The sequence below is a fragment of the Canis lupus genome, chromosome 18 (genome assembly GCF_003254725.2).
Source record: "Canis lupus dingo isolate Sandy chromosome 18, ASM325472v2, whole genome shotgun sequence".
Taxonomy (NCBI): Eukaryota; Metazoa; Chordata; class Mammalia; order Carnivora; family Canidae; genus Canis; species Canis lupus.
In genome coordinates, this window is record NC_064260.1 from 52666002 (window position 1) to 52682436 (window position 16435).

The 16435-nt window shown below is 61.0% G+C and overlaps 1 protein-coding gene across 7 annotated transcripts; it reads right to left on the bottom strand.

Moving 5' to 3' along the window:
• Positions 1-969: 969 nt before the first annotated feature.
• Positions 970-15594, bottom strand: CCDC88B (coiled-coil domain containing 88B). Of its 7 annotated transcripts, XM_025446166.3 has the most exons (28): positions 15439-15594; positions 14978-15120; positions 14713-14824; positions 14559-14628; positions 14424-14482; positions 14253-14336; positions 14022-14165; positions 13686-13831; positions 13521-13602; positions 13203-13361; positions 12518-12664; positions 12227-12335; positions 11894-12030; positions 10693-11811; positions 7043-7170; positions 6849-6966; positions 5981-6076; positions 5759-5899; positions 5225-5481; positions 4735-4878; positions 4348-4534; positions 4082-4227; positions 3706-3804; positions 3360-3526; positions 2990-3103; positions 2604-2810; positions 2382-2450; positions 1272-1468 (listed from the first exon to the last, which is right to left on the bottom strand). In XM_025446166.3, exons 1-28 carry the CDS (start codon positions 15496-15498, stop codon positions 1413-1415), a joined length of 4500 nt encoding a protein of 1499 aa, XP_025301951.3. In that variant the 5' UTR covers positions 15499-15594; the 3' UTR covers positions 1272-1412. The 7 variants fall into 7 exon arrangements, with proteins under 7 accessions (XP_025301949.3, XP_048952695.1, XP_025301951.3 ...); XM_025446164.3 differs by lacking the exon at positions 2990-3103 and having other exon boundaries at positions 970-1468; positions 3502-3526; XM_035701714.2 differs by lacking the exon at positions 3360-3526 and having other exon boundaries at positions 2990-3093.
• Positions 15595-16435: the final 841 nt, after the last annotated feature.

Below are 16435 nucleotides of genomic sequence, written 5' to 3' on the forward strand. Positions count from 1 at the left end.
AGAGCGCCTCAGCCCCCAGCCACCTGTCACAGCCCAACCAGAGCCAAGCACCCCTCACATGGTTTTGTCCCCTGTCGTCCCCAAGCCCAGCCCGATGCCAGCACAGAGCCCAAAGTAATCCCAAAAAAGGTGTCAGAGCCACACAGGGCATGTCCACCCAGGGTCAGGTCCAGGGGCCCCGGCTGGCCTGGCCTTTCTGACAATCGACCAGAGCCACCAAGAGAGTAGGGTGGCTATCTGGGCCCCCACACTGAAGCCTAAGAGAAGGGGCTCTCAGCTCCTCAGCCTAGCTGGAGGCCAGGGGTCTGTCTCACCTCACCAGACTATGAAGCTTGGGCTGAGAGGAGGGCAGAGCCATTAGTTATCCCAAGAGGGGCTGTGGAAACCCTATGAGTCAGGCTTCTGCAGAGCACCCTGGGGAGGCTGGACTGGCCACCCCCAAATTCAGGCTGCCTCACCTCAGCCCTGGCAGCCCCACCCTACCCCGGGTGGCCCCAGGTGCCCTGACTCACGTTCTGCCACCTAGCCTAATTGCCGCTTTCCTGGGCGTCATTCTGGAAGCGCTGGTCAGAGACCAGGTGCCCTTCCCACCTTTTGTGTCCCTGCATGAAGGCTTGAGACACTAAGTGATGTCCCACCAGCCGAGAACTCACTGGGGAGGGGCTCAACCCTAGGTGGGGTGGGAAGAGAGTGGGGATACACGGGCAAAGTAGAGAAGAGGGGAGGAGGGGGTGGGGAGGAGTATCTGGGGTTTTACTGGAACCCAGACTTGGGAGGCTCAGAACCCACCTCCCCACCCCACTGGGCCATCCAAGTGAGCCCCAGTGGCCGGTCCCTTGAGGAAAGCCCTTCGCTGCCCTGGGCAGGGCAAGGGAGTCAAGGGGACAGACCTCGGCCCACGCGGTTGGGCTGTGCACATGGCTGGTGCCTGGGGACTCTGGGACACAGCCGGTAAACACAGAGCACAGCTTCAGGTGGTGGCATCCCAGCTTTATTCTCATGGCCCTTGCATCCCAGCTACGGCTCAGAGATGGGCCCAGGTCACCTTCCCCGGTGAATGGTCCTTGGCTCCCCGCCCAGACCAGACAGGGGACTCTCTTGGCCACTTCTGCCCGTCGCCTTCCGCTGGGGGGTCACCCAGAGATGGCCTCCTCAGTGAGGGCCGCATGGGAGAGCCAGAGCCCTGGCGAGGAGCTGCTTGTGGGGGCCAGCCGTCCCCTCTGTCCACAGGCTTATCCCAGCTCCATCTCAGGGCCCCAGGGCAGGCCTTGGAGGAGCTGGGGGCCCAGGCCTCCTTGCCCACAGAGGGGCTCCAGGTGGCCCGGATCCCCGCATTCCTAGGCTGCCGGGGGCCCCGATTGGGACTCCAGTGGTGAGAAGATCCCAAGCCCAAGCCCCCAGTCCACATGGTATCACTGACTGAGGGAAGGGGCGAGAGGGTGTTTCTCCGGCTCCTGTACCTCGAGGCCTGAAGGGAAAGGCACAGCTCAGGCCTGCTCCCTTGGAGCTCCCAGCATTCCAGGCAGCCTCCAGGGCCCCCCACCTTCTACACCACCACCGCCCCCGACTGCCACTTGCAGCTCCTCTCCGGTGTCTCCCTCCTCACTCCAGCTGCCAGTCCTTGAACTGGCCAGGCCTTTGCTTCGGCTGTTCCCTCTGCCTGGAATGTTCTTCCCCAGGTTATGTCCACAGTCCAAACCTTTGCTGCAACTTTACCTCCTCTCTGAAGACTACCCTGAGCACGGTAGTTAAAATCGCAACCTGCCCCACCCAGCACTCCTGACTTCCTTCCCCACTGCACGCTGTCTCTCCCAGAGCACTGCCATCTCCTAACATCCTGGGGCTGGCAAGGGCCATCTTGCTGCACAGGGCAGGACTGAGCACTTGGGGTGCAGCTGATCTGAACTTCTCTGTGCTTGAGTGTAAAATAGCCGTTGGACTCAAGGACGTAGCAGGAAAAAAATAATATAAACTACTTCATTAATAAAGATGACTGACTTAATTAATTAATTAAAATATCTCATTGGTGGCTTTCCACACTGACTACACGTGGAAATAGTAATAGTTCAGGTATAATGGGATAAATAAAATATGTTATTAGAATTAATTTTACCTCTTTACCTTTCTGATGAGGCACCTAGAAATTCTAAACTACACATGTAGCTCACATATTTCTACTGGGCAGGGCCGTTGTAGATAATTATTATTTTTGTGCATATTGTTTACTGTCTGCCTTCCAAACCAGAATGTCCCCTGCTGCTTCTTCAGCTGCATCCCCTGCTATATCCCTAACATATCCCTGGACACTGAGTAAAGCCTCATTGTCAAGTATATGAGTGGATGAACCAGGGGCCCTGGGCACGGCAAATACCCTCACTCACCCTCTCCATTGGCATCTGCTTGGTTTTCAGATAGGGTCTCAATGGAGCCATCCCATCCCACGCCTGGTCCTAAGGGATGCACAAGGCAGCCAATGGGCCATGGGGACCAGGGGCAGGGCTTGTGGGAGACCCAAGGGACAGGAGGGAAGCTCCATTGGCCAAGGAGCTGGTGGGTCCCAGGGAGCTGGGGAGCAAACAGGAGCAGGGATCCTTGTCTCTCACCTTTGTCATGGGATGTGGGTGCACCCAGGGGGCCTGGCCTACGCTGTCGGAATCGCTGCCGGGGGGTATCCCCGGGGCTGAATGACTCAGAGCTTCGCCCCACAGGGAATCGTGAGCTGAGTTTCCGCCGCTGCCCCCCTGCCAGGGTCTCATCCCGCAGGCAGAGGGAGCTCTGGGCCCGGCGCATGGGTGCTGGTGAGGGGGACCCTGAAAGAGGCATAGGCAGGGTGTGGAGCAGTACAGAAAGGGCCTGGGCAGAGTGGAGGGGCCGGCGGGGTGAAGCTGCCAAGGAGCACGGAGAGGAAGCTGCAGAGCCAGAGGTAAAGTCTGGGTGAAGGAGGGCAGGGACAGGAGGAGGGCCTATGCTGGCTCTGACACTAACTCACTGTGTGACCTTGAGCAAGGAATGTCCCCTCCCTGGGACTCGGCTTCTTCATCTGCTGACTGGGATAAATGACCTCTCACTAAAATCTTCTGCTGCTCTGAGGTCCTAGACGCCGCTGTGGATGGGTAGGACTGGGTGGGTGGCAGCGCAGGCAGGAAGGAGGTCCCAGCTGAGAGGGTTGTGGCAGGGATGCAGGGCAAGGAACCACAAGAAGCATCTGGGCGGGGTGGGGTTGCAGCGGGAAGGCCAATGGGGGTACATGTGCAAGCCACACAAGATGAAGATAGAGACCAGAGGCGTTGACAAGTACCAGCATGGGGATAGGAGATGTGGGGTAGGGACCATCCTGGTCACCCGGCCCCCAGACCCACCTGTCCTATCTGCCTCCCTGCCCTCGGAGAGCTCCGCCTCAGGGGGGCCCCCCAGGCTCTCAGGGCTGCCAGCCCCATCGGCCCCCAGGCGTGGGCCCCCATGGGGGCCCCCCTCCCGCCGGGGCCGCATCAGCCTCTTCACCTTGTCTGCCAACCAGCTGCCCTTCCTGGGGGCAAGAGGGCATAAGAGGGAGTAAGGCCAGGGAGGAAGGAGGGACAAGAGGGCCATGCTGGGGATGGCAAAGGCCATGCAAACCCTCACTGGGGCCTGGAGAGGGCAGGGGCAGGGGCAGGGGCAGAGGTTGAAAGGATTCCCTGGCTCTGGGGGTGGAGGAGGGCCCCTCACTTGGTCCGGGGCAGGGGCCCAGGCTCCAGTACTCGGTACTGGTCCATGATCTTCTCCACCAGCTTCTGCTTCTCACGGCGCAATGCGTTGAGCTGGTCCCTGAGAGCAGGAGGAGGGGGCAGGCGGGCATGAGGCCAGGCAGGAGCAAGGCTCAGGTGCTAGGAGGCACCCACCACTCCAACCCTGCTGGTTGTTAACACCCCCGTGTGCTCCAGTGAGGGTTGCCAAAGTGCGGCTATCCTGAGCCCTAGGTGGTCAGCTCCAGCCCTTTCCCCCAGGATCTCCCGGGGCCTCTCCCCAGGAGCAGCCAGAGGGGTCTCCAGGCCCCACTCCAGCTCCCAGCAGCCAAGCAGGGCCCACCCACCACCCTGCTCACAGGTACTCGCGCTGCTCCCGGTGTAGGTGGTCTCGGCTCTCCAGGCTGCGCTCCAGGAGCTCCCGGTTCTCCCGGCTCAGCGCCTGCACCTCAGCCAACAGCTGCCGGTTCTCCTCTTCCTGAGCGCTCCGGAGCTCTGTCAACAGCTGGAGGGGGGCAGCAGGCAGGAGGGCAGGTGGGGGATTTAATGGGGCACAGAGTGGCATCCTCCCACTCCCCCACCCTCTCCCCACCCCCAGCCAGCCACCAGCCATCCCTCAGCACACCTCGCACTGCGTGGTCAGCCGGCAGGCGCTCAGGTCCAGCTGCTGGTTGGATTCACGCAGTCTCTGGCTCTGCACCTCCAGCTGTGCCCGCTCCAGCTCCAGCCGCGCCAGCCGGCCCCGCAGCTCCCCACGTTCTCCCTGCAGCTCCCCCCGCTCCCGCGACACCTCTGCCAGCAGCATCTGAGCCCTGCAGAGTCCAGAAGAGATGCTCTCCAAAGGCACTCCACCCCCCGCCCCCCAACCATAAGGGCCAGAAGAGCCACGCTGGGGGAGAAGTGGCAAAACAGGACCCCACAGGGATGGGGAATAACTCAACACCAACCCACTTCACAGATGGGAACCCTGAGACCTGGCCTTAGAGGGGTGGGGCCGTGCCAGAGCTTGTACCTCTCATGCTCGCTCTGCAGCCTCCGCAGCTCCTCCTCCAGTCCACGCTGCCGATGCCCATCCTGCATCAGGCGTTCCCGCTCTGCCAGCAGGGCCACCTCCTGGGCCTCCACATTGGCCCTCTGGGCCTGCAGCTGCTCATGCCTGGGATACACAGGGACTGAGAGGGCTGCAGACACCTGCAGCCGGGGCAAGGGGGCGGCTGGACTATGTGGACCTAGGGATCTGCCCTCTCCTAAGCACCAGCCTCCAAACAAAGCCATTGGGCAGAATGCCAGGCAAAGTGCCAACTCTCCCAGTGATGAACCAGCCTCGGGGTGAGCTCACCCCAGAGGCCAACCCCACGTGGGGCCCTGGCACCAGAGGTGGCTGTGTCCAGGGGTGGTGCTTCCCTGCCAGGAGGCGGAGGGTGTCAGACCCACCAAGGGAGTCTGCTGCGCGCAGGCAGGGGCTGCTTGGGAAAGAAGCCAGGGAGTCGGGGGAGGCTCACCGGCCCTGCAGCTCCCGATGGGCCAGCTCCAGCGCCCGCATGTTAGCCTTGAGATCGCGGTGCCGGACCAGGAGTCCCTCCAGCTCGGCCTCCTGCCGCCGCTGCAGCTGTGCCAGTGCCTCGTGATCCCGCAGCAGAGCCTGCTGCTGCCCCCGGGTCTCCTCCTGGGACTGCCGTGCCACCCGCACCTCCTCCTCCAGCACCCCCAGCTTCCTGTGCAGCTCCTGGCCCTGCATCTCCAGCACAGACTTCTCAGCCTAGGACACAGAAGGGGGTGCACTCTCAGGCCAGAAAGGGGGTAAGGGACACAGGGCAAAAGGCCAGGGGCAAGGCAGAGGAGTCAGACAGAGGATTCAGTGGAGGAGGCTGAAGGCTGGAGCAGTGGTGACAGAGGGCAAAAAGCAGGGGCAGAGGGTGGGGACTAGAGCACAAATAGGGCGGCCAGCTGGGAGCTTGGGCAGAGCAAAGAGCAAGCAAAGGTGGAAAGGGGGCATGAGATAGGGCAGGGGACAGGGCACCTAGGCTGCCACCCACCTGCAGGCGGCTGCTGTACTCCTGCGCACGCTGGCTCTGCAGCAGGAGCTCCTGGGCACGCCCCTGCAGGCTTCCCAGCTGCCCCTCCAGGTGCTGCAGCTGCCCCTGCAGAGCCACCTTCTCGGCCACCAGTGTTGCATTCTGGCCCGAAGAGAGAAGGGTTAGCAGGGGCCAGGCCACTGGGGCCACCTCCTCCCCAGGCCCACCAAGGTCGACACTCACACTGCGCTCCACCTCGATGAGCCGCCCACTCTGGGCCTGTAGGGTCCTGGGCTCAGCGTGCCCCTCTGGCCCCAGCCCCTCCGGGCCCTGGCGCAGCTGCAAGGAGAGGCCTCGGGAGGTCAAGCGGGGGTGCAGGGGCCACCTCAGGATGGTGCAGGGACCTAACCCAAGGGACCCTCACCCCTTTGGCAGCACTTAATGCCCCCATCCCTCTGTCACTGGGTCCCACACTCCTGTGCTTCTGGCTCCCAAAGATCCACCTTCACTCTCCATCCACCCTGCTCCGCATCATTCAGTTCTGCCCCAGCCGCTTTCTTCTGCACAGAACACTCTTTGCACCCTGCTCTTCTTCCTCTGGGCCCCAATTTCAATGCCACTTCCCCCAAAAAAACCTGGGGCACTGCTGGGTGCCCACCATCCCCTGATCCCCTGTGTTACAGTGGCCCATTTTCTTTCCTGTCTTGGGCCCCACCAACCACAGAGCTGAGCACTGAGCTGTGAGCTCATGCACAGCAGCGGCCTCAGAAACGATTGTCAGCTTAGGACGAGGCAGTAACTGAGCTCACTAGGAAGTGGTGAGGCCCAAGAGAGACACAGCCATCACCTCAGAGCAGAGCCACTGAGTTCCATCCGTTTGAGGAATGAGGAAAACCAGCCCCCTCGGAGACTGCGGCCTGGGCAGAGTCAACCTGACTCCCAGCACAGGGGTGCTCTCCAAGAGGCCCCAAGATGGGGCACAAGGCAAGCGACTGGCCAAAACCAGATGGGGGCTGGCGGGATGGGGATGCGAGCGCACACAGCCCTGGACATCTGTAGGCAGGATGCAGGAAGAGGTGGCATGAGGCACCCAGGGGCCTGCAAGCCTCACCTGGACCAGCTCCTCCTCCAGCTGCAGGGCCCTGGTCTTGAGCTCCCTCAGGGCTTCCTCCTTGCTGATGGCCGCTGCCTGCAGCTCTGTTTCCAGTCGCTGCTCCAGGCCCTGGTACCTGCCGGGAGAAGTGTTAGCACCAGCCCCTCCCCAAGCCCTGCTGGGCCTGGCTCTGCCCCTTGGGGAACACCCACCTCTGGTGCTGGAACTCTTGTTCCCGCAGAAATTCCTGGCGTTCCAGAGCCGCCTGCTCCAGCTCACTCTGCAGGTGTTCCAGCCGGGCTCCCAGCTCCCGGCCCCGCACCATCGCCTTCTCTAGCTCCTAAGGGCAGACACAGGGGGCTCAGAGCCAGAAGGGAAGACCACCATCCTCACCAGGGAGGGGGTTGGGGAGTGGGGGGCAGGGGAGGCCCAGATACCAAGGCCTGAGAGTCTGTCCTTCCTCTGTCACTCTAGGCATATATCTTTTTCTTTTTCTTTTTTTTTTTTAAAGTAGGCTCTCAGGACCCTGAGATCAAGTCACATGCCTACTGATTGAGGGAGCCAGGGGCCACCACCACCACTACCCCGCCCCCAGGCAAATATCTTTAACCCTTTGGGCCTCTACTCCCCTATGTGTACAATGGGAGCAAAGCCTGGCCGCCACCTTGCAGAGTGACCACGAAAGCTAGGATCAGAAGCCTGGCATTGGGTGAGGGAGGCCCCTGGCCCAGGAGGGCAAAAGACGCCAGGCAAGCGTCTTTACCTCTCTGAGCCCATGGTTCCTAGTGCGCCCAGTGGCAGCTAGACGCGCCCTACGTCCTGAGGCCACACTGGCCATGTGAGGGAAAGAGGGGCTTGGAAGCAGCAGATCTGAAAAGTGCCCTGGCCACAGGAGGATGGCCGCAGTAGGCAGGAACCTGGTGAAAGTCAGGCCCAACCACAGCGCGGACTGGGGGGCAGGGAGAGATGCTATGGGCTAGGCCAGGCATCCTGTGGCGGTTGGGCCGCACCATTGCGGAAGGGGGCAAGAGGCCCAGTCCACATGTGGGGCTCAGAAGAAGACAGGTCAAACCATTCTGAGGCGCAGGGGTCCTGGCAGAATGAAACCACAAGGAAGGGCCAGCTCTGACTAGCTGTCAACCAAATCCTTTCTCTGGACACCAGGTGGACAACCTTTGCTCTGATCTCCCCAGTTTTGCAACCGCATCAAGTCTGCCCGGGGCCACTATGCTTCTGGAGACCCTTGTCCGCTCTCACTTAAAACTACAAGTCCCATGAGGCCCTGCGGCCTCTCACCCGCCTCCATCAGAGCCCAAGGACTAAGGGTAGGAAGATCAGTGGTAGAGATGCAGAGATTTGAACCTCTGGCCAGAAGCCCTGAGCTGGTCCTAGCCCTCAGAGCCCTGTCCTCACTGCACCTCCTGCCCTCCCCCCAGCCCACGTGGACAAGTCCTGGCTCCTGGTTCCCTGAGCTCCCGGGCTAGCCACCTCCTCCAGCACCACACCCAGGTATCACCAGGAACTGCTCTGTCCAGGAAATCTCACAAAATTCCCCTTTGTCCTCAGGCGCTTCCACCCACTCGGTTCCTCGGAACACACCCTATCCTCATCTGCTCCTCACCCTACCCTCACCTGCGCGGTCCACCTGCCCGCATTTCCACTCCACAGCTCTACATTCATTATCCCACGGGATCCTATAAGGCAGGTCATTTGTATTCCAGTTTTCCAGGAGATGCAGACAGGTTAAGTAACTCAGCCCTAACCACACAGTGGGTCAGTCGTTCAGGGATCTGGGCTAGAAGACACCATCTCTTGTCACATCCTACACAGTGGACCCCAAAGATGGCCTCTCCACGTTACCTTCCCGCCCACACGCCCACACCCCTGTTCTCCCATGCCCCAGGCCTGCCCGGCCCAAGGAAGGCCTAACCCCAGGTCACCCCATCAGTGTGTTCCCCGCTCCTCTCCGCCTGAGGGGGCTCTCAGGAAATTACTCCTTCTCTCTGAATTTCAGTGTCCTCATCTGGACAGTAGGGATGAGACTGGAAACTGTACTCAGTTGGAAGATTCAATTCCTCATCTGCAGCACACCCTCCCCCAAAGCACAGGCCTGCTGGCCGGAACATCCTTCCCATTGCCTCCTAGTCTCCTTTGCTTCTCCTGGGGGGCCTCTCAACATGAGTACCTACTACTCCGCTTCCCTTCAACGTTCCACTGGGTTTAAAGTCATTGCCCTCATGTAAAGGTCACTGAGGTCATTTTCTGCCCAAGAACAGCTGCAACTCCTTCTTTAGCTTGAAAGGAAGATGGGGTCCTGCCCAGTAGGAACCCTAGTGAATCCTCTGCCTAGCCTCCCTCTGCTTCCCACATCATACCACACACACACACACACACACACACACACACACAGTCACGCCTATGCCTCCTCCTGGCTCACTGCCACTCTCTCTCTCCTCCAGAAAGCCTTCCCTGACATGACCCAGCCTGAGTCTACTGTGCTTCCTGGACTTCCCACAGCTCCCTGCATAGTCCTGTCTCCACCCCAGACTGTGAGAGCCTCCCCTAGGACAGGCATACTGAGTGCCTGGTACAGTCCCTGGCACCAAGGAGATCCCTGTCAACATGCCTCAGTGCATGGATGATGGCGTGTCCAGGTCTCTTTCCTCCATCCCCCATCCCAGCCCCAGGCAGCTGCACCTGCCACCTGGACCACTGACACTGCCTCCTGATGGCCCCAGGCTCCCCTGCACACCAAGGGGACCCTCCTCAAACCCAGCCTCATGCAGGTTTGCCCACATACTTGGGTGGCTTTGGAGATAGAGTACGGACACTTGCAAAGCTGGCCCAGAACATCTGTCTGGCCCTGTTCCCCCACCACCCAGGCCCCTAAGCATTGTTAATGCCTTCAAGTCTCTGCACATGCTGTTCCCTCTGAATGAAATGGTTTTCCCACCTAATGGAATCTTGCCCATTCCTCAGAACCTTCTCCAAAGCCTCCTTGCCCCCACCCTGGCACCAGCTCCCTCTGCCATGGACTCCTGCACACTTTGTTCTTTTTTATTTTTTTAGTAATATATTTTTTTAAGATTTTATTTATTCATTCATGAGAGACAGAGAGAGAGAGAAGCAGAGACACAGGCAGAGGGAGAAGCAGGCTCCATGCAGGGAGCCCGATGTGGGACTCAATCCCGGGTCTCCAGGATCACACCCTGGGCCAAAGGCAGGCACTAAACCGCTGAGCCACCCAAGGATCCCCTGTTCTTAATAATCAACATGTCTCAGGGCACCTGGGTGGCTCAGTTAACCATCTGACTCTTGATTTCAGCTCAGATTGTGAGATCGAGCTCCATGTCTGGCTCCGAGCTAGGTGTGGAATCTGTCTGGGATTCACTCTCTCCCTCTCTCTCTGCCCCTCCCCGGCAAATAAAAATAAATAAATAAGTCTTTTTAAAAAATAAATAATTGACATGCCTTGAGCCTTTGCCCAGCATGAACTAGGCTCATCGCACAGTTACCTCCCTTGATCTTCCAAAAGACCCACTGAGACAGCGATGAATAGTGTCCCCGTTTTATGGAAGGAGGAACAGGGTAGAGGTGAGTCAGCGACCAGTCAGAGCCAGGAGCAGCACCCAAGCAGTCTGGCTCCACATCCATACTCTTATCCCCATCCTGCCAGAGGGAGGGGACACCTGCGCTGTGTCCCAGGCCAAGCACCTTTGCTTGTAGGGGTGCATTTCCCCTTTCTATCCCCAGCCACAGCTAGGTGTTGAGCATCCCGAGGCTACTGATGGGATTAATACCCCAAACCCCAGCAGCTGACCAGAGCCCCATTGCCCATCCTGGGCTGTGAGCCACAACATACCTCCCTGAGGGCCTGCCTCTCCCTCTCAGCCTCCTGCTGGTGCCGGCGATCCTGGCTCTCCAGCTCTTGCAGCTGCTCCTCAGCTGTCTCAGCCCGGGCCCGGAGTCTGGGTGCCTCGCGCTCCCACTGTCTCCGCTCTCGGCCTGCGGCTGCCAGGGCCTCTGCCAGTGCCTCTCGTTCCTGAGACGCAGCCTCCAGCTCCCGGCCTGCTGCCTCTACTGCCTCCCGCAGCCGAGCCTGTTCCCGGGCCTGGGCCTCCACCTCCCTGTGGGCCTCGGCTTCTGTCTTCCGTGCCTGAGCCAGCTCCTCAGAGAGGCGGGCAGCCTCCATGCCTCGGGCCTCCAGCCTCCGGGCCTGGGCCTCTAGCTCCGCCCGAAGTGCCTCAGCCTCTCTCCTGAGCTGTGCCACCTCCTCCCTCAGGGCCTCTTGCTCTGGGACTCCACCAGACGAGATCTCCCCTGAGATTGGCCCCTGCCAGGTCTGTGCCTCCAGAGCCCCCTCAGACTCCTGCTGTGGATTTTGCTGGGCTGGGTCACCAATCATCCCCTCCAGCTTCTGTTCATCCCCTCTGGCATCTCTCTGCCCTTTGGGTAGTTCCAGCCCTTGGCCTGGGGTCTCCTGCTCCTCCAGTTGCACACGTAGGCTGACCTCTGGGGGTCCAGGCTTGCTTGCAGGGCCCTCCCGGGCTTTGGGCCCTGACTCTCCACCCTCTCCTCCCAACAGCTCGGCCTGAATTTCCAGCCCTGGACCTTGAAGCGAGACCACAGAGGTGGGAATCTGGAGAAGGGCTCCATGGCCAGCATTCTCTGGGCACTTCTGTGTTGCTACAGTGGGGCCTGATTCCTGGAGCGTCAAGTCTGAGGTCTGGGGGGCCATGGCAGCCAGCTGGAGGGGCCTCTCTATCACCCGCAGGTCTAAATCAGAAGCCTGGGGATGCACAGCTAATCTCTCAAGGGCGGAGTCTGATACCGGGGGAGCCGGGTCCGAGGCCTGGGTGCCTTCATCCTCCACCTGGCCAGCCAAACCCTGGGGGCCCAGGTCTGAGGCCAGGCAAGTCTGAGGAGCCCCATCCAGCTCTGCAACCAAGGAGTCCTCGCTCTGCTCCTCCAGCAGGGGGCGCTGAGGGTACATGAGAGGAATGTCAAGCCCAGAGGGGGAGGCAAGGAAGGACCAGCTAGGATGGTTAGGGGAGGGGACTCACCTGGCCCCCAGGCTGCCTTTGTAGCAACTGTAGCAGACCCCGAAGCTCCCGATTCTCCCGCTCCAGGATCTGCAGCCGCCCAGCCTCTGCCTCTCTCACTTCATCATGAAGTGAGGGAGCTGCTCCTGGCACAGATGCTGGGACATGTGAGATGAGGTTAGGACCCCTCCTTACCCTTTGCAATGATCCCTGGCTCCTCCCATACACCCCTAGACACCCCCTCTCCAACACCTTGGGAAGAAGATGAAGTCAGAAGCCATTCTCAGCAGAGTTGTAGGAAAGCACAGGCAGCCAGCCCCACATCCCCAGCCCCTCTACTGGTGCCCTACTCACCCTCCCAAGGAAAGCCCAGAGGTGGCTCCAGGCTCCGCTGAAGCTCCAGCTCCAGCTCCACATTCTCCTCTGCCAGCTGGTCCACCTGATGCCGCAGAGTGTCCAGCTCCTGGGGGAAGGGCAGGGTCAGACAAGCCTTCCCCACCATGGCCAGGCTAATGTGTGGCCTAGATCACCAGGAGAAGCAAGGAGCCAGGGATCACAGGGAGCGTTAGAGAACCCTAGGGGACCATTGAGGTCACCAGGGTCACAGATGACAGAGTGACAGGTGGGTGGTCCACTCAATCTCACCGCATGGGCCTCGCCCAAACGGGTCCGCAGCAGCAGATTCTCACGCTGAGTCTCATGCAGCCTAGCACAGCGCTCTTGAGCAGCCTCCAGCTGCTCCTCCAGAAGCGCCTTGGAGGCTTCCAGAGCCCCGGAGAGCGCCCGTTCCTCCTGGTGGGGGAGCAGAGACAACGGGTGATGCGGGTGATGCGATTGAAGCTGCCCTCAAGCACTCCAGGGCCACAGACCCTGCCTTTTCTCCCACATCTGACCCTGCACCCCAGTGCTCTCTGGGCCCCACCTCTCCCTCCCTCCTGCCCCTCCCACTACAGGGTGTATCCAGGTACCACTTCCCTAGCACCTGGCCCTGCCCCCTCCTGTGTCGGCCCTGCCCCTTCTCCCCAAGAACTCCCACCCCAGGTGGCATCCGTCTAGGCCCCGTCGCAAAGAGCTCTCCAGACAGTTCCTCCCCAGCACTCGGCCCCACCCTCCTCTCCAGGACCTGCCCTGATCTACCGCCCCCACATCCCCCTCCATCTGCCCCATTCTGCAGGGGGCCCCTCCCCAGACACCACGTCACCCACTTCTCCCAGCCGATGCTGTTCTGTCCACCAGACCTTGCCCTCTCGCCTCTAGGTCCAAATTCGCTCCCCGCCTGGCCCCCCCAATCCCCAGCAGGCCCCGCCCCCTCCGGCCCCGCCCCCCTCACCTCCAGCTGGCTTTTGCAGGCCTCCGCCACCTGTAGCCGCTCGCGACAGCGTCGCAGCTCCTCCTGCAGGCGGAGCAAGCGACCGGCCCGCTCCCGCAAGGCCTCCACCTCCTCGCGGTACAGTTCGGCCCGCTTGGCCTGTCCCGACAGCACCTGGGCCTGAGCCAGACGGTGCGGAGCTGGGAACGGCCAGCCGCGGCCCCCGGGATTGGGGGGGGAAGGTGCCCAGGGAGGGGGGGACGGCAGGCGACGGGACAGAGGAGGCGGGGAGAGAGCTAGGGAATGGGCAGCGGCAGCGCGAGGGACACCTGAGCGCACCTCCTGGCGGAGCCTTCGGATCTCGGCCTCCAAGTCCTGCACCTCCGCCTGGGAGTCGAGCAGCAGCTCGGCCTTCTCCTCCCTGGAGAGAAGGGCCGCTAGAGGGGTGTGGGGACCCAGAACCCCAGGCCCGATCCCACCCACTTCCCAGCCTGGGGTACTCACAGCTCTTGCCTCAGGCGCCGCAGCTGGGCCTTGGTGTTGGCCAGCTGCAGGGCCAGGTGGTGTGCTGGGCCCTCGGGGGGACTCCTGGCAGGAGCCTCTGGCAACAAGGGGGCTGGCTCTCTCTCCAGCAGCAGTTCAGCCAGACGCTGTGAGAATCCAAGGGTCAGAAGCCAGAAAATAACCCATCCCATGTCCCCCAGTCACCACAAGCCAAATCTGGTTCTTGCAGTTCTGCTGGTCCAAGACCCTCAATTCCCAACCCCAACTCTCTCCCCCCCACATATCTGGGTCCCCACAGTCCTCCTGTTCCTCCACCTGGGTCACAATACCTCCTACCTGGGCCCCCATATCACGCTCCCGTGCCAGCCTTAACAAAGCCCCCATCAGGTTCCGGAACAGCATCTCCAGCTCTGGTGGCTCCAGATCCCCAGGCTCAGGCCCAGCCAGCGCCAGCACCCCACCTGCCCCAGGCTGGGTCACCTGGGCGGGTAGGGAGAGCCGTTTCAGCCCAAGAAGGTGAGGGGCAAGGTGCTCCCAGGTGGCAGGCCCAGGCTATCAACCAAATACCTCCTGGATGGCAGCAGCCAGCTCACTCTGGACCTCAAGACCGAGGCCCTGGATGTGTCGGATGAAGAGTTCCCGGTGCTCACACTGCAGGGAGACAGGGCGGACATGCTGGCACAGGAGTCTCCCACCTCTTGGGCCAAAGCTGGGCCCTACCCTCCCTCCCCTGCTCACCTGCACTGACGCCCCCAGCAACAGCCGGAGGATGCCTTCCAACTCCTCCACCGCCTCCTCTGCGGAGCACAGGCCACAAAAAGTTAGGGGTGGGGTGAGGGGATAGAAGCAGGAAGGGGTGGTAGGAGAGAGCACCTGAGAAGGGGTCAGACTCCAATGCCTGGAGGTCTGGGGACGGCGACAGGATCAGCAGCTGCAGCTCCTCCTAGGGACAGAGGAGACAGGAGGTAGAGGGGGGACCTCCTGGCAGGGACCTCCAAACCCAGCCTCCCCTTCCGAAACCCCTCACCTGGTAGAAGTCCCTCAGCCTGACCCACAGGTGGTTCAAGTTTCGCACCCGCCTGGCTGCAGGACCATCACAGCCCCTGGCCATCCGAGGTCCACCTCGAGAACTAGGAGCTCTATGGGCACAGAGGGCTAGGTGTGGGGGAGGGGGCAGCAATCGAGATCCGCCTCCCCCTACCAGGCTCCACCCAGCAGCCTTCAATCTCCTCCCAGCAACCTGTGCGGGGAGGGTCCACCTCAGACCCCTAGGCTGGCCCCTGGCTTCTTACATGATGCCCAGCACCCGGAGGAGTAAGGCCCCATCGCTGAGATGCAAGAGCTTCTTCTCCGGGCAAAAGGGCCCCTCTCCTTCCTCATCCTCTTCCCCCTCGGGCTCCGCGGCCTCTCCCACCAGGCTGGCCAGTCCTAGTGCCTGTGGGGAGCCAAGACAGGTCTGCCAGTCAGATTCAGAACCCCCCTACCAGCAGAGTGACTCTGGAGCCCCTCCGACCTGCCCCCTGAGCGCACTTGCAGCTTCCTCCTTACCCTTTCCCTTCCTTCCCCTTGGCCCCTGGGTCTAGACTCCTGCTCCTGCCCCACAGCTACCTAGACCTCTCTGGCCCCACATCGGAGCCCACCACCCCTGCCCTCAGCACCTCCACCCCCAACTGCGGACCTGCTCCAAACCCAGCACCAGCCCCTCTCTGCTGCTCACTTCCCTCCCCCAGGCCCCTCCCACCTGCCCCCTCACCCAGGTGGCCAGGCTCCCACTCAGGAAGTCTTTGAGTCTGGGCCCCTTGCCCCCATCCATGACAGGGTCAGGGTGTTGGTCGTGCTGTGGCAGCTACACCTGCCCTGAGAGGAAGAGGAAGTCCCCTGGCCGGGGATCCCAGGCCCAGCCACAGACACATTATGCAGCTTCCTCCTTCCGGGAGCAGGCGGCCCCTACGCCCCCAGAGTTCTGCCTCAGCTCTCACCTCACCACCCCACATCCTCCCAGCATCTCCAAAGGGCTGGCACAGAGGTGAGCAGGGGAAGGTGAGGTCTGGACCACCCAGGAGTGCCACCCACAGCTCTCCTGGCACAGGGATCAGGGATCAATGGCAGGTAAGACCGCCTCTCTGGAAACTTGAAACTTGAGATGGCCTCGGGTGGTGAGTCTGGGTGTCCACACCTGCATCTTCTGATTTGCCTGGCTTTGCTTGCCCCCAACCACCCCTGCCCCATATTTCTCAAACTCACCTAAGCTACACTTCCAACTTGGTAAACCTGTGGCAGATGCTGCCACAAGCTGCCAGCAAGTCTCTGACCCCGAGCCAGGCGCGAGCCCCTCTCCTGTACCCCACCCTCCCTCATTCTCTCTGCACACTGGACTGAGACAGGACGTCTGGGCCCCAGTCATGTGACCTCACGGGCCTCAGTTTCCCATCTGTATAAAAAAGTGGCTTGGACTCTGGCCTCGGAGGGAAGCAGCATAGGGCAGAGGCCAGCAGCACATCTCATAGACAAACAGGCCAGGAGTACATCCCAATTCCCCAACTGCTCGCTACAGGGCCTCCATTCATTCTTTTATCCACTGGCATCCTGCCAGACACGACTTGGTACTGAAATGTAGTAAAAGCCACATAATCCCCGCACCCATAGGCCTCAGGACACTGGGGAGATGACTACCCTCCTAAAATCACACATGTGCTCAGAATGTATCATTGCAGCTATACTACGTGCATGGACTGTGAACGGATGACTAC

What these genes read in the sequence shown, in the direction of transcription:
- CCDC88B (XM_025446164.3), bottom strand. Translation starts at nt 15,498, where the DNA reads ATGGATGGGGGCAAGGGGCCCAGACTCAAAGACTTCCTGAGTGGGAGC. An exon ending in GGCTGACCACGCAGTGCGAG is followed by an intron (nt 4,228 to 4,347) that starts GTGTGCTGAGGG and finishes GCCCCCCTCCAG; the next exon opens with CTGTTGACAGAGCTCCGGAG. An exon ending in ACCCACATCCCATGACAAAG is followed by an intron (nt 2,451 to 2,603) that starts GTGAGAGACAAG and finishes TGCATCCCTTAG; the next exon opens with GACCAGGCGTGGGATGGGAT.